This window comes from Amblyraja radiata, chromosome 6, assembly GCF_010909765.2.
Source record: "Amblyraja radiata isolate CabotCenter1 chromosome 6, sAmbRad1.1.pri, whole genome shotgun sequence".
In the NCBI taxonomy this organism is placed as follows: domain Eukaryota; kingdom Metazoa; phylum Chordata; class Chondrichthyes; order Rajiformes; family Rajidae; genus Amblyraja; species Amblyraja radiata.
In genome coordinates, this window is record NC_045961.1 from 10,182,474 (window position 1) to 10,199,298 (window position 16,825).

The following is a 16,825-nucleotide window of genomic DNA, read 5'->3' on the forward strand; positions in this document are numbered from 1 at the left end:
ACGGTCAGGTTCCAAGGGCAGGGACTATCGGCAGCATCTTGCTCACAGTTCACCGCGCTCTTTCCTGCGGCTCACAGCAAAACAATGAGCTGCTCACAGCTGCCCCAGGGAGGCCAGAAACAAGGCAGGAAATTCTCACAGTGCAGGAAACTACCAGGCGAACACAATGCTCTCGGCAAGGAGACTCCCGAGAAAGTATCACTCTGAGATCACACTGATGAAGGCAGCAACACACACAATCCCAATCCCAGTCCCCGTCTCAGTAACTCCAATCTCAGCCCCACTCAGCCCCAGTCTCAGTAACTCCAGTCTCAGCCACCCCCAGACCCAACCTCCAGTTTCAGCCCCTACAGGCCACCACAGTCTCAGCCCCAGGCATCAGTGGTGGGCTCCACCGTGGCGAGCCCTGGATTGATGGATCAGAGGGAGGGGGGGAGGGGGTGGGTGGGTTCTGTAGCTGGACTCGGGACCCTGCCCGACACCAACACCAGGCCTGATGGGCCCAATGGCCACTCCTACAACAACCTCGCCCACCCGCTCCTGGTCCATGGAGTCATGCAGCACGGAAACAAGCCCTTAGGCCCGACGTGCCCACGCCGACCAAGATGCCCCATCAACACAGTCCCACATGTCCACGTTTGGCCCATATCCCTCTAAACCTATCCCATCCATGGAGCCATGTAGTACCTGCCTCAACTACTCCCACTCCTTGCCTCACCTGCCTGGCCGTCTCAACACCAATCTATAATCAGGTCCATGGATAGATCAGGTCTAGAGGGGTACGGGCCAAACGCAGGCAGGTGGGACTTGTGTAGATGGGATGTGTTGGTCGGCGTGGGCAAGATGGGCCGAAAGGCCTGTTTCCACGCTGTAGGACCCTAGGACCCCGTGACCCTATGACCCCATGACTGTGACTGAATGACCCTACGTCCCCATGACCCTGTGACTCCATGACCCCACGACCCCATGACTGAATAATAATAATAATGGATGGGATTTATATAGCGCCTTTCTAATACTCAAGGCGCTTTACATCGCATTATTCATTCACTCCTCAGTCACACTCGGGGGTGGTAAGCTACTTCTGTAGCCACAGCTGCCCTGGGGCAGACTGACGGAAGCGTGGCTGCCAATCTGCGCCTACGGCCCCTCCGACCACCACCAGTCACTCACACACATTCACACACATTCACACACAGGCAAAGGTAGGTGAAGTGTCTTGCCCAAGGACACAACGACAGTATGCACTCCAAGCGGGATTCGAACCGGCTACCTTCCGGTTGCCAGCCGAACACTTAGCCCATTGTGCCATCTGTCGTCCTGTTGAATGACCCTACAACCCCATGACTGAATGACCCTACGACCCCACGAACCCATGACCCTGTGACTCAATGACCCTATGACCCCACGACCCCATGACTCACCGGTGCCCCTGTTGAGGGTGAACAGGGCGAGCTTGTTTCCTGTGACGATACGATACGCCAGTTTGCCGTTCCTCCCGCCATCCTTGTCGTAGGCAAAGACTGTGAGCACCACGGTGCCCGGCCGGCTCTGGCTGCTGAGACTGGCCGCGTACTGCAGCGGGTAGAACACGGGCCGGTTGTCATTGATGTCCTCCACGTAAACCTTCACGTAGGCCATGGAGTTCAGACCGCCCTAGGGGGAGAGCAGGGGCCGTGGATAAATCCCAACCTTCTCCCCTCAAGGTATATGAATAACAACCCCCCCCCCCCGAAATATCTCAACCTACCCCTTCGCCCCAACACCCCCCACCCCCCCATATCCCCCAGCAGCCAGGTAAATCACAGCCCTCTGCCCACCGGGCCTATAAATAACAATCGCACTCCCCCCAGAATATCACACCCCCACCCACCCCAAACAGATAAATCACAATCCTGGTGTGGGTGGAATTAAACACCTGCACCGTGCGAACATCATCAACATCTTCACGCCTGACGCTGTGCCTGAGGGTGGTTTGTTCACGGTCATGTGAAAGGAACAGGATTAGGCCATTCGTGCCATCAAGTCTCTTCCTATCTTTCCCTCTCAACCACATTCTCCTGCCTCCCCCCCCTGGCCCCTGACACTGTGGGGTCACAAGGTTTGGCCTGCAACAACCGTGTCCAGGAGAGAGGCGGATGGCAGTGGAGGAGGATGTGTGGACGGATTCAGGATGAATCTCTGGGCCATGATCGTGTGGTCAAGCACATTGTGGAAACGGCTGGACTCAGGCTGAGAGAGTTTCGTCACGGACAGCCTCTCACAGCGCAGCTATCCTTCAGCACTGTTTAATACATCACGAGTGTGAATCTGGATGCTGCCCGGATTAAGGGACCAGTGCATCCAACGAGCCACTCTGATGTGTCGGTGAGTTGGGGTTCAGGGGTCGGGGTTCAGGGTTCAGGGGTCGGGGTTCAGGGGTTGGTGTTCAAGGATTGGGGTTCAGGGGTCGGGGTTCAGGGGTCGGTGTTCAGGGGTTGGGGTTCAGGGGTTGGGGTCCAGGTTCAGGGGTCGGGGTTCAAGGGTCGGGGTTCAGGGGTCGGTGTTCAGGGGTCGGGGTTCAGGGGTTGGGGTCCAGGTTCAGGGGTCGGAGTTCAAGGGGTCGGGGTTCAGGGTTGGGGTTCAAGGATCGGGGTTCAGGGGTCGGGGTACGGGGGCCGGAGTTCAGGGAGGGGGGGACCTTGCTTACCCCGTCCACAGCCGTCACCGTGAACTCGTAGTGGTCGGGTTCCTCATCCCGGTCCAAGGCGCCGCTGGTGCAGATTTGACCGTTGTGCTGGTCAATGGTGAACTGATTGGGTGGTAGGCGCCCAATGCCAGATCCAATGGAGTAGGTGACAGTTCCGAAGCTGCCACTGTCAGCGTCTGTGGCTGAGATCTGTGGGAGATGAGAACGATCGTGATCACATAGAAATGTAGAAACATAGAAAAATAGGTGCAGGAGTAGGCCATTCGGCCCTTCGAACCAGAACCGCCATTCAATATGATCATGGCTGCATTGTCTTTCCACTGACTGGTTAGCACGCAACAAAAAAGCTTTACACTCTACCTCGGTACACGTGACAATAACTGAACTGAGGGTGCCAGGTGTGGGAGGGGGGGATTAACTGGCATGGATAGAGAATTGGTTGGCAGACAGGAAACAAAGAGTAGGGATTAACGGGTCCCTTTCAGAATGGCAGGCAGTGACTAGTGGGGTACCGCAAGGCTCGGTGCTGGGACCGCAGCTATTTACAATATACATCAATGATTTGGATAAAGGGATTCAAAGTAGGGATTCACAGGTTTCAAGAGAGAGCTAGATAGGGCTCTTAAAAATAGCGGAGTCAGGGGATATGGGGAGAAGGCAGGAACGGGGTACTGATTGGGGATGATCAGCCATGATCACATTGAATGGCGGTGCTGGCTCGAAGGGCCGAATGGCCTACTCCTGCACCTATTGTCTATTGTCTATTGTCTCTGGCAGCATAAACAGAGGGATCACTCTCTCCATGAGTCCATGAGAGAGGTATCTAACACAATGAGAGGCGTAGATAAGGTAGATAGTCACAACCTTTTCCCCATGGTGGGGATATCACAGACTAGGGAGCACAGCTTTAAGGTGAGAGGGGCAAAGTTTAAAGGAGATGTGCGGGGGGGAGAGACGGGGGGAGAGACGGGGGGGAGAGACGGGGTGGGGAGAGGGCGGGGGGAGACGGGGGGGAGAGAGCGGGGGGAGAGACGGGGGGAGACGGGGGAGAGACGGGGGAGAGACGGGGGGAGACGGGGAGAGACGGGGGAGAGACGGGGGAGAGACGGGGGGAGACGGGGGAGAGACGGGGGAGACGGGGGAGAGACGGGGGGAGACGGCGGAGAGAGGGCGGGGGAGAGACGGGGGAAAAGACGGGGGGGGAGAGACGGGGGGGGGGGGGAGAGACGGGGGGGGGAGAGACGGGGAGAGACGGGGGAGAGACGGGGGAGAGAGGGCGGGGGGAGAGACGGGGGGAAGAGACTGGGGGGGAGAGACGGGGGGGGAGAGACGGGGGGGGGAGAGTAAGGGGGGAGACGGGGGGGGGGGAGAGACGGGGGAGAGACGGGGGGGGGGAGAGACGGGGGGGAGAGACGGGGGGAGAGGGGGGGAGAGAGACGGGGGAGAGACGGGGGGGAGAGACGGGGGGGGAGAGACGGGGGGGGAGAGACGGGGGGGAGAGACGGGGGGGGAGAGAGGGGGGGGGAGGACGGGGGGCGGGAGAGACGGGGGGGAGACGGGGGGGGGATGAGACGGGGAGAGACGGGGGGGGGGGGAGAGACGGGGGGGAGAGACGGGGGGAGAGGGGGGGAGAGAGACGGGGGAGAGACGGGGGGGGAGAGACGGGGGGGGAGAGACGGGGGAGAAGACGGGGGGAGAGACGGGGGGGAGAGATGGGGGGGAGAGACGGGGGGGAGAGACGGGGGGGAGAGAAGGGGGGAGAGACGGGGGGGAGAGATGGGGGGAGAGACGGGGGGGAGAGACGGGGGGGAGAGAAGGGGGAGAGACGGGGGGGAGAGATGGGGGGAGAGACGGGGGGGAGAGACGGGGGGAGAGAAGGGGGGGGGGGAGAGACAGGGGGAGGCAGGGGAAGAGCTGGGGGGAGAGGGGGGGACATTAGCATTGGGGGATGAGGGAGGATTGCAGGCGCTGGAGGAAGTTGCAGAGATGAACGGATTTATAAGGGGAGAAGGAGGTTCTGAATATTTTAGACAAAGTTATTTTACTACGTCTAATGGCATAAACACCACATGTATGTAACCTAACACTACTTTTTAAAGTACTTAAAGTTTGCAAACGTTTCCTCCAACAGGGTTGGCTGGTTTCCCAGTGTAACGCCACACTGGGTCAGGTTCAGACACTCTGCTCTGCTCATTTATTGCCAGCAGTTTACAGCAACACACACATAATACAAGAAACACTCTTCCAGCTATTAGTGAGTGCTGCTGCAATGGATGCCGCAAAGATGGGAGAAGGCTTTTAGACAGGAATATGGATCACGTGCATGTTCCTATCTGAAGCATCATGTTAGGCACGGACATTGTGGGCTGAAGGGCCTGTTCCTGTACTGTACTGCTCTATGACATTGGATGCGATTCTCTAAGCATGGGCCGCGGAACCGGGGGCGAGGATGCTTCATAACCCTAAATTATCTGACCCGCAGGCGTATTTTTCTCTTCTTCCGAGGACCTCCGCCATCCAGAATCTCAGAACAAGCGCACGCACAGTGAGCGTGGCAAAACCACGACCAGCGGTGGCAGAAACCGACTGCCCCCCCCCCCAAAAAACCCTCCGCTCAACGGGCAATCACAGCGCGGTGCACAGTCGCGATATGGGGCAGTGAACGAAGCGCTTGCGGAATGGAGGGAGGGTGGGCCCGTGGGCCCCGAGAGAGAGAGAGAGAGTCGGCCCTGAGAAAGAGTCGGCACAATACCATGGAAGGTACTGGCGTCGTTCCCTGGGGGAAGGGAGGAGAGGGGGGGGGGGGGGGGATGGGGGATATATCCCCCCACCTTTTGAGTTGGGGGATGGCCCCCAGTTTTTGGAGGTCGAGGAACAACAACATATAATAATTGTGCCACCCCACCAAACCCTTCCCCCGCACGGTCGCACCGCTCCCTCACCGGGTACCCCCGAGGCCGGTGATCAGTGATCGCTCAGCCCCCCCACTTCCGTGGCCCCTGCTAAGGACCACACACATACGACAAGAAACTACTGAGGAGGGCTGATGCTTCAGGAATGGATGCACCACAGGTGGGAGAAGGAAGGGACTGGGATTGAAGAGAGGGGGAGAGTCCGGTCGGTGCGGAGCAATGGACACAGACAGCGCGGGGGTGTGGACCTGGGCGGCAGAGACCCTCCACCTTGCGGGAGGGGGGGGGGTCTCCGTGAGGGGTAATGCAGCAGGAGTGCAGTCTGAGGGACCCACTGTGCAGACCCCCTCCTCCTGTGACTGGGGGAAAGGTCAGTGATGTCTGATGTACTGGCCACGGACCCTGACCCCAACCCTGACCCCCCAACCCTGACACCCAACCCTGACCCCTCAACCCTGCCCCCCAACCCCTCAACCCTGACCCCCCAACCCTGACACCCAACCCTGACCCCTCAACCCTGCCCCAACCCCTCAACCCTGACCCCTGACCCCAACCCTGACCCCCCAACCCTGACCCCTCTGACCCCCAACCCTGCTCTCAACCCTGCCCCCTCCCTGCCCCAAACCCTGGCCCCCAACCCTGACCCCCAACCATGACTCCGCTATCTTTAAGAGCCCTATCTAGCTCTCTCTTGAAAGCATCCAGAGAACCTGCCTCCACCGCCCTCTGAGGCAGAGAATTCCACAGACTCACAACTCTCTGTGAGAAAAAGTGTTTCCTCGTCTCCGTTCTAAATGGATTACATACTTAAACCGACCTTGTAGCTGCAGCAAGACTGAGAATGCAGAAGGCAGAGTTTCACCTCGGAGGTCCTTCCTGACTCTACAACTTCCAGCAGCGTGTGGCTGCGAAACTGCCAGATCATCACAAGAGCCTCTGCAGAAGTCCACATGTTGCCAACTCACTTTAAGAAGCATGTAATGTTTGTTTAATCAAATTACAGCCCAGCTATTTCCCAGAAAAATACACAAACACAGCCTTTAATTCTGGATCCGTTGGACACAAAATAATTCAGCTGCCCCTCCATCGATTGTTAAAGACCGTATCTGCCTCACGCATTCGATGTGTGATTCTTACCCTGTGCAGGCAGCTGCAAGGAGAAGCATTCTTGTTCCTTGGTGTACTGAGACTGGGCTTGTTTATTTCCCACCGCCACAGGGAAGGAGGGTGTGAGACGCAAGCATCTGGCCCTGCATCTACACGTCGCAGCGCGAGGCGCAGGGAAACCGACACGTGGTGATGCTCCACTGCATTGCTGCCCTGCCCTGTCCTGTCAGAGGCTGCAGGGTTGGGAGGTGCTGTCGCAGTAGCCTGGCCAATAACTACATTGCAGACGGTGCACCATGCGCTGGTGGTGGAGGGTACACCATGCGCTGGTGGTGGAGGGAGCACGTCAGAGGGACACACATGTCTGGCATGAAAGGATGCCATTCAGTCTATGATTCCCACTCCCCCTCCGCTTGCCCACTGGAGATGCCAGTGAGCAGATGGCTGATGGTCCTGGAGTCGGAGTTCATCGTTGTCATGTGACCACCAGCCCCTGGGTATATTTAGGTGGCTTTTCCATTTAAGCTTCTGGTTATAGGTGACCCACAGGTGCAAGACTTGATGTTAGTTGTTCCCTGGATGTGTGTGGATCTGTCACAAGGCAAGTGTAAAATCCCTGTCCCACGGTACGAGTTCATTCCAAGAGCTCTCCCGAGTTTAAACAAAATCAAACTCGTGGTAATCACGGAGAATGAACATAGCGGGTACGTCGGTGCTCGGGGACGTCTCTTAGCGCTAACGGCAGGTAAGCACGGGAAGACTCGCTAACGGCAGGTAAGCACGGGAAGACACGTGAAGATTTTTCAACATGATGAAAAATGTCCACGAGAGCCCCGAGTACCGACGGGTGGCCATTACCGTAAATCTCCGAGTTCGAATGAGGGCAAACTCGGGAGAACTGTTGGAATGAACTCGTACCGTGGGACAGGGCTTTAACTGACACAGATGAAGCTTGCCCATTCCCTGCTTCATTTTACTGAGTGATTGTAAATGGGATTGAACACTGAGTTACCTGCAGCAAACATTCACAGTTGGAACCTCATTGATGAAGCAGCTGGAGGGAGTTGGGCCTCATCAATGCAATGCTCTGAGGAACTCAGTCACAGAGTGATACAGCGTGGAAACAGGCCCTTCGGCCCACCTTCTCCATACTAGAGTGACACAGGGTGGAAACAGCAGGCCCTTCGGCCCACCTTATCCATACAAGAGTTACAGAGTGATATAGTGGGGAAACAGGCCCTTCGGCCCAACTTGCCCATGCCGACCAACATGTCCCATCTCCACTAGACCCACCTGCCTGCGTTTGGTCCTTATCCGGTGATGATGTCCTGGGACTGGGGTGATTAACCACCAACATTCACTGCAGATCATGGGCAAAGTAGCGGGTGGTCTTAGAATGAAAGTCTAAAGTTGGGGGAGGGCTGATTTTAACAGTGTTAGACAAGGTGGAAGTGTCAAAGATGAGAGGACATGAGAGACTGATTCCTGGGATGTCAAGACTTTCATATGAAGAAAGACTGGATAAACTTGGCTTGTACTCGCTAGAATTTAGAAGATTGAGGGGGGATCTTATTGAAACTTACAACATTCTTAAGGGGTTGGACAGGCTAGATGCAGGAAGATTGTTCCCGATGTTGGGGAAGTCCAGAACAAGGGGTCACAGTTTAAGGATAAGGGGGAAATCTTTTAGGACCGAGATGAGAAAAACATTTTTCACACAGAGAGTGGTGAATCTCTGGAACTCTCTGCCACAGAAGGTAGTTGAGGCCAGTTCATTGGCTATATTTAAGAGGGAGTTAGATGTGGCCCTTATGGCTAAAGGGATCAGGGGGTATGGAGAGAAGGCAGGTACAGGATACTGAGTTGGATGATTAGCCATGATCATATTGAATGGCAGTGCAGGCTCAAAGGGCTGAATGGCCTACTCCTGCACCTATTTTCTATGTTTCTATATGCGGGCTAAGTCTTTTTGCACAGAGGGTGGTGAACGGCCAGCGTGGCAGCTACTACAGTGGCTTTTAGTCAGACACATGGAGGGATATGGATGACGTGCAGGCAGAGGAGATTAGTTTAATGACATCATGTCCAGCACAGGCTGTGTTGGCCAAAGGGCCTGTTCCTGAGCTGTACTGCCCTAACCTTAACCCTAACTCTAACTCTAACCCTATGTTCTAGCTTAGACAGAAATGTGATTGGTGTAGACAGGCAAAAAGGTTGGCATGGACGTGGTGGGCAGAAGGGCCTGATTCTGTGCGACCACGTGACTCTCGAACCACTTTGTTTCTACCCTCATGTCTGGTGAGTACCAACAGCCACCGACCAGCCATGGTCAGGGATTCGAGTCTGGACACCTCCCCAGCACAAGGCAGTTGGCAAATTCAGGCCACCACAAATGATCCAGGAACGAGTCAGCAGTCTTGCCTGCCGTCAGCTCCACCGACTGACATCTGATCTTTGAACAGCGTTTCCAACAATCACTTGCACTGACTCATCATCACACTGTGATTCCTGGCTTCAGTTTGGAGAGAGAAAGAGGGGAAAGAAAGGCAAGCGAGAGAATGCTGAGCAAGTGATTTGGACAGAGAGAGACAGTGGCAGAATCTTGGAGAATAACAGCCGTTATGAAAGGGGACCGTGGCTTTTGAGCGGAATATGAAGGAATTGGTCAGGCGACTTTTGGGGGATTTGGGATTGCAAAAGGGTTCTGGGCTAGGAATGTAGGGATGAAGATCCCATGCAGCAGAGAGTAGTTTAACTTGGCATCATGTTTGTCACGGACATTGTGGGCCGAAGGGCCTGGTCCTCTGCTATACTGTTGTGTGTTCTACGTGCCATGTGATAGGTTCTGAAACAGAGACTGTGACTAAATGGTGGAATAATGGGGTCATGTCCTGGTTGTGGCGTGTGCTGTAATGTATGCTGTGACATGTGCTGTAACGTGTGCTGTGGTGTGTGCTGTAACATGTGCTGTGGTGTGTGCTGTAACGTGTGCTGTGGTGTGTGCTGTAACGTGTGCTGTGGCATGTGGCATGTGCTGTGGCGTGTGCTGTGGCATGTGCGGTAACATGTGCAGTGGCGTGTGGCGTGCGCTGTAATGTGTGCTGTGACGTGCTGTAACGTGTGCTGTGGTGTGTGCTGTAACGTGCGCTGTGACATGTGCTGTAACGTGTGATGTGGTGTGTGGCATGTGCTGTGGCATGTGCTGTAACATGTGTTGTGGCATGTGGCATGTGCTGTGGCATGTGCTATAACGTGTGCTGTGGCATGTGCTGTAACGTGTGCTGTGGCATGTGGCATGTGCTGTGGCATGTGCTGTAACGTGTGCTGTGGCATGTGCAGTGGAGTGTGCAGTGGCATGTGCTGTGGCATGTGCTGTGGCGTGTGCTGCAATGTATGCTGTGGCGTGTGCTGCGGCATGTACTGTGGCATGTGCTGTGACGTGTACTGTGCTGTGGCACGTGCTGTGGCGTGTACTGTGCTGTGGCGTGTGCTGTGGCATGTGCTGTGGCATGTACTGTGGTATGTGCAGTAATGTTTGCGTGGCTTCACAGGTCAGGGTATTGAGTACAAGAGTCAGGAAGTCATGTTACATCTTGATAGATCTGTGGCCAGGCTGCATTTGGAGAATTGTGTCCAGATCTGGTCATTCCGTTATTGTGGTGACCAACGAGGCTTTGGAGAGGGTGCAGACGAGATTCACCTGGATTAGAGGGTTTGAACCAGAAGGAGAGATTGGACCAATTTAGATCATTTTGTTTAGAGCACAGGATGCTGAGGGGCGACCTGAGAGAGGTTTATCAAATTAGGAGAGGGATAGATGGCGTCTACTCTATCTATCATTATGCACACGCCACAGCACACGCCACAGCACACGTTACAGCACACGTTACAGCACACGTTACAGCACACATTACAGCGCACGCCACAGCAGCGCCGACGGCACGACGGCTCTACAGACCTTCGCGTGTTACAAGCGCTGCGGATGAAAGGCACGGAAAATTATGCCTACCTAAGAGATCGATCTCTTAGATAGGCATAATTCTCCCATGCCGTTGCTATTTATATTTAATAATTTTAGTCAGGGTAGGCAGTGCCTGGTCACAGCACACACAACAGCACACGTTACAGGGCATGTCACAGCACACGCCACAGCACATGTTACAGCACACGCCACAGCACGTCACATCACACGCCGCAGCACATGTCACAGCACACGCCACTGCACATGTTACTGTGGATTGGAGGATAGGCAATATCCCACTTTTCAAGAATAGCGTCGACTATCATTATTTTGTTTAGAGCACAGGATGCTGAGGGGCGACCTGAGAGAGGTTTATCAAATTAGGAGAGGGATAGACAGCGTCTCCTCTATCTTTCATTATGGCACACGCTACAGCACATGCTACAGCACACTCCACAGCACAAGCCACAGCACGTGCCACAGCACGTGCCACAGCACACGCCACAGCACACGCCACAGCACACGCTTATTATATTTGCCGTTGTCCCATTTCCCTGCCAGCTCCCAGGATCACCGGCCCAAATCCCTCTCCCGCTCCTATCCACGCCCCGTGATCGAGGGGCGATTGTTACTTTCTATCCAGGACCTGATCATGGAAACATAGAAACATCAGTTATCTTTCTGCAACTACCTTCTTATCATTCATCTGGAAAGATGCGGAGATTGACAGAGAGATTGACAAGGATGTTGTCAGGACTGGTGGAGATGAGCTTTTGGGGATGAGAGGTTGTGCAGGCTAGGCTGAGACCTTATTCCCTGCAGCCAAGAAGGATGAGTGTAGTTTTATAAAGGTGTGTAAGATCTTGAGGGGAATAGAGGCTGAATGCACAGTCATTTACCCAGGGTAGGGGAATCAAATACAAGTCGACATATGTACAAGGTGAGAGGAGCAAGATTTCATACAAACCTGAGGGGCAAATTTTTCACTCCGAGGGTGGTGGGTGTATGGACCGAGCAGAGGAGGTAGTTGAGGCAGGGTCTATAACATCATGATGATACTAGCTGAGATGGGGCATGGTGGTCAGTATGGACGAGTGGGCCGAATGGCCTGTTTCCATGTTGTACGACCCTAATTTTATCACCCCATCCATAATCACTACGATATCCAAATGTTTCTGTTCCTTGAAGACATGTACGTATTTAAACAGCTCTGCCCTTCATGTGTGGTGGAGGATATCTTCTTTGTTCCTGTCCTCTCCTCACTTGATGCTTCTCCGGGGAGTGGCATACACCGAGAGTCGGGATAAATGAGTCATTTTCAGATCAGCAATCTGTGCTCAGCGGTGTGCCACAAGGATCAGCGCTGGGGCCTCAACCAATTATAATCTTGATTACTGCTTTGGATGAAGAGACAGATTGAAGTTGCTCCAAATTTATTCTCATCCTTCTGCAGTCTCCGACTTCCACTCTCAACCTGTTCACCCACAGAGATGGAGACACTAGGAACTGCAGATGCTGGAATCTTCAGCAAAACACAAAGTGCTGGAGTAACTCAGCAGGTTAGGCACCATCTACAGGCAATGTCTTTGCTCAGGATCTTCTTCAGGCTGGGATTCCTGCAGAAGTGTCCAGAGCCAAAACGTCACCCACTGTACACCTATTCCCTCTAGTTTAGTTAGTTTAGTTTAGTTTAATTTAGTTTAGTCTAGTTTAGTTTAGTTTAGTTTATTGTCACGTGTACCGAGGTACAGTGAAAAGCTTTTGTTGCGTGCTAACCAGTCAGCGGAAAGACAATACATGATTACAATCGAGCCGTTTACAGTGTGTAGATACAATATGATATAACTTTATTTATCCCAGGAGGGAAAGTAATTAGGGAAAAAACACAAAATACATGAAACATGAAAATAGTGATGAGTGGTAAGGCTTTGGGGATGTGCAAAGATTGAGGAGGTGGATGGGGGGGGGGGGGAGGTCAGTCTCAATCTACCCCACGACAGAAGGGGGAGGAGTTGTACAGTTTGATAGCCACAGGGAAGAAGGATCTCCTGGTCAATTCGTAACTCTCCGTAACTCCCTGGTCAATTCTTCCCTTCCCTCCCGCACCACTCCCTCCCCGGGTACATTCCCTTGCAACCGCAAGTGATGCTACACTTTTCGCTTTAGCTCCCCCCTCGACTCCATTCAAGGACCCAAGCAGTCGTTCCAGGTGCGACAGAGGTTCACCTGCATCTCCTCCAACCTCATCTATTGCATCCGCTGCTCTGGATGTCAGCTGATCTACATCGGTGAGACCAAGCGTAGGCTTGGCGATTGTTTCGCCGAACACCTCCGCTCGGTCCGCATTAACCAACCCGACCTCCCGGTGGCTCAGCACTTCAACTCCCCCTCCCATTCCGAATCCGACCTTTCTGTCCTGGGCCTCCTCCATGGCCAGAGTGAGCACCACTGCAAATTGGAGGAGCAGCACCTCCTATTCCGCTTGGGCAGTCTGCACCCTAGTGGCATAAACATTGACTTCTCCAATTTCCATTAGCCCTTGCTGTCTCCTCCCCTTCTCAGCTCTCCCTCAGCCTCGGGCTCCTCCCCTTCCTTTCTCCTGTCTTCTCCCCGACCCCCACCCTACATCAGTCTGAAGAAGGGATTCGGCCCAAAACTTTGCCTATTTCCTTCGCTCCATAGATGCTGCTGCACCCGCTGAGTTTCTCCAGCACTTTTGTCTACCAAGGATCTCCTGTGGCATTCTGTGCTGCATCTTGGTGGAACCAGTCTGTTGCTGAAGGTGCTCCTCAGGTTGACCAGTGTGCCATGGAGGGGTGAGCTGTATTGTCCAGGATGTTCCGCAGTTTGAGGAGCATCCTCCCCTCCAAGACCAACCTCCCGTGAATCCAACTCCAGCCCCCAGGACGGAGATGGCATTCCTGATGAGTTTGTTGATCGTGTTGGCGTCCGCGGCCTTCGCCCTGATGCCCCGGCACACGGTAGTGAAGAAGATGGCACTGGCCACCACCGATTGGTAGAACATCTGCAGATGTTGAAGGAGCGGAGCCTTCGCAGAATGTACAGCAGCTCTGTCCCTTCTTGTTCAGGGCCTCAGCGTTCCTGGACCAGTCCAGTTTACTGTCCAGGTACACTCCCACGTATTCGCACTCCCAGGTAAACTGCACATCCACACCATTGATGGAGACAGGGGACAGGTTCGGTGTTCCTCTCCTCCTAAAGTCCACCACCAACTCCTTAGTCTTGTCGTTGTAGAGCTGCAGGTGATTCAGCCCACACCAGTCAACAAAATGGTTGACTACACCTCTGTATTCAGCTTCCCTCCCCTCACTGATGCAGCCCACAATGGCAGAGTCATCTGAAAACTTCTGCAGGTGGCAGGACACGGAGTTATATCTGGAGTCCGAGGTGTAGATGGTGAACAGGAAGGGAGAGAGGACCGTCCCCTGTGTTGCTCACCACCATGTCCGAGACACAGTTCTGTAGCCTGACGTATCGTGGCCGTCCAGTCAGGTAGTTGGTGATCCGGGAAACCAATGGGACATCCACCTGCATCTTCATCAGTTTGCCCAGCAGAGCAGGCCGGATGGTGTTAAAAGCACTGGAGAAGGGAATAACGTTTAGTGCAAGGTAAAGCCAGCAAAGTCCGATCAAGGATAGTCCGAAGTACCTCCAAAGAGGTAGATAGTAGTTCAGCACTGCTCTCTGGTTGTGGTAGGATGATTCAGTTGCCTGATAACAGCCGGGAAGAAACTGTCCCTGAATCTGGAGGTGTGTATTTTCACACTTTTGCACCTCTTGCCTGATGGGAGAGGGGAGAAGAGGGAGTGGCCGGGGTGCGACTTGTCCTTGATTATGCTGCTGGCCTTGCCGAGACAGCGTGAGGTATAAATGAAGTCAGTGGAAGGAAGGTTGGTTTGTGGTTTGTGTGGAGGTTGGTTTTCTACAGATGCTGCCTGACCCGCTGGATTACTCCAGCACTCTGTGTGTAACCGGCAGGGTTAGCAAGCGAAGGGAAAGAGTAAAGAGTTGGAAGGTTGTGTTGAGGCCCACTAATGTGAGAAGCCCTCTCCTTCCCCTTGATAGCATTAACTCAGTACTTGTGACAAGAAACTAAACTCAAAACAACTCAAATGTCCAGTGAAGATTGTTCACCGTTCGCTATTACATCCAGCCTGGTCATCCTCGACAACAATCAGCACGGGAGCACCTCAAGGCTGCGTGCTCAGCCCCCTGCTGTACTCACTCTATACTCATGACTGTGTAGCCGGACATGGTGCGAACTCCATCATCAAGTTCGCCGACGACACCACTGTTGTGGGACGAATCACTGACGGGGACGAGTCAGAGTATAGAAGAGAGATGGCCCGATTGACCAAATGGTGACAACACAATAACCTGTCTTTCAACACCAGCAAAACCAAGTAACTGATTGTGGACTTTGGAAGGGGTAGCATAGGGACCCACAATCCTGTTTACATCAACGGGAAGATGGTGGAAAGGGTCAAGAACTTCAAATTCCTGGGCGTGCACATTTCCGAAGATCTTTCCTGGTCCCAGCACACTGATGCAATTATAAAGAAAGTACATCAGCGCCTCTATTTCCTGAGAAGATTACGGAGAGTCGGTATGTCAAGGAGGACTCTCTCGAACTTCTACAGGTGCACAGCAGAGAGCATGCTGGCCAGTTGCATTGTGGCTTGGTTCGGCAACCTGAGCGTCCAGGAGCGGAAAAGGATGCAGAAAGTTGTGACCACTGCCCAGTCCATCATCGGCTCTGACCTCCCCACCATCGAAGGGATCTGTCGCAGTCGCTGCCTCAAAAAGGCAGCCAACATCATCAAGGACCCACACCATCCTGGTCATGCACTCATCTCTCCGCTACCATCGGGCATAAGGTACAGGAGCTTGAAATCTGGAACATCCAGGTTCATGAACAGCTTCTTCCCCACAGCCATCAGGCTATTAAACTCGCCAACAAACAGAATCTGAACTGTAACAGCCTTTTGCACTATATCTGCTTATTTATTTGTATATTGAACTGAACTATTCTGTGTTTATGCTTACAATACTCTGTTGGGCTGCAGCAAGCAAGAATGTCATTGTCCTATCTGGGACACATGACAATAAAACTCTCTTGACTTTACTTGACTTGTCCTCATTGGAGTTATTCACAGACAAGCAAATAAGATCTCCAGAACACGTCAGAAAATCTTCCACTTCTCGGTCCTTGTAGATTTTATCTCATTGTTTAGTGTCCATGTTCTCCACAGATGCTGCCTGACCCGCTGAGTTACTCCAGCACTCTGTGAAACCTCACCTATCCATGTTCCCCACAGATGCTGCCTGACCCGCTGAGTTACTCCAGCACTCTGTGAAATGTCACCTATCCATGTTCTCCACAGATGCTGCCTGACCCGCTGAGTTACTCCAGCACTCTGTGAAACGTCACCTATCCATGTTCTCCACAGATGCTGCCTGACCCGCTGAGTTACTCCAGCACTTTGTCCTTTTGTGTATTAACCACCATCTGCAGTTCATTGTTTCTATAACCTTCTCTCTTATTATTTTCTTCCATCTTTTCTGAATATCTCGGCTGCGAAATTGCAATGTCCAACGTTACGGCCGTTAAAACTGAAGCACAGAGATTCAAGGACATTCCTAGAGCAGCGGTCACCAGTGACCCCAGAGGTGTGGGGTATGACCCTCTTCCTGACCCTGACCCTGACCCAATGAGTAAATCAGTCAAGGTGTTATATGAGGTTATATTTGATCTCATGGTCACCGTGAGGACAAAGCAGAGCTTGAATATTGAGTTGGTTCCATGGGAAGGAGCTGGTAAACACTGCTCTTTCAATGCGTAACCAAGAGCCAGTGAGGTTAGAAATGGAGCCAGAGACAATCTTTAGTCACTGCATTACTGTTGACAAGGTTTGGGGAGATATTTGCTGAGGGAGAGAATGTTTGTTGAGCAGACAGTCCCACTGGTCAGTGGGCAGCTTGGCTTCACTGAGCTCTGATCAGATCACCCCACTGGAAACTCAGAGTGACATAGGAACATAGAAACTAGGTGCAGCAGTAGGCCATTCGGCCCTTCGAGCCTGCACCGCCATTCAATATGATCATGGCTGATCATCCAACTCAGCATCCTGTACC

At 53.4% G+C, this 16,825-nt stretch overlaps 1 protein-coding gene across 3 annotated transcripts in view; it reads right to left on the reverse strand.

Annotated features, from left to right (window-relative positions):
• The window catches only part of dchs1 (dachsous cadherin-related 1), a 134,214-nt gene that overhangs the window by 41,159 nt on the left and 76,230 nt on the right, over positions 1–16,825 (reverse strand). For all 3 annotated transcript variants that reach the window (XR_004412274.1, XM_033022204.1, XM_033022203.1), the window contains exons 3-4: positions 2,690–2,878; positions 1,425–1,656 (exon numbers count right to left, since the gene is read on the reverse strand). Coding sequence is in view for 2 of the 3 variants with exons in the window: in XM_033022204.1 (XP_032878095.1) it covers positions 1,425–1,656; positions 2,690–2,878 (421 nt within the window). In the remaining variant the exon portion in view is untranslated. The remainder of the gene's footprint in view (positions 1–1,424; positions 1,657–2,689; positions 2,879–16,825) is intronic.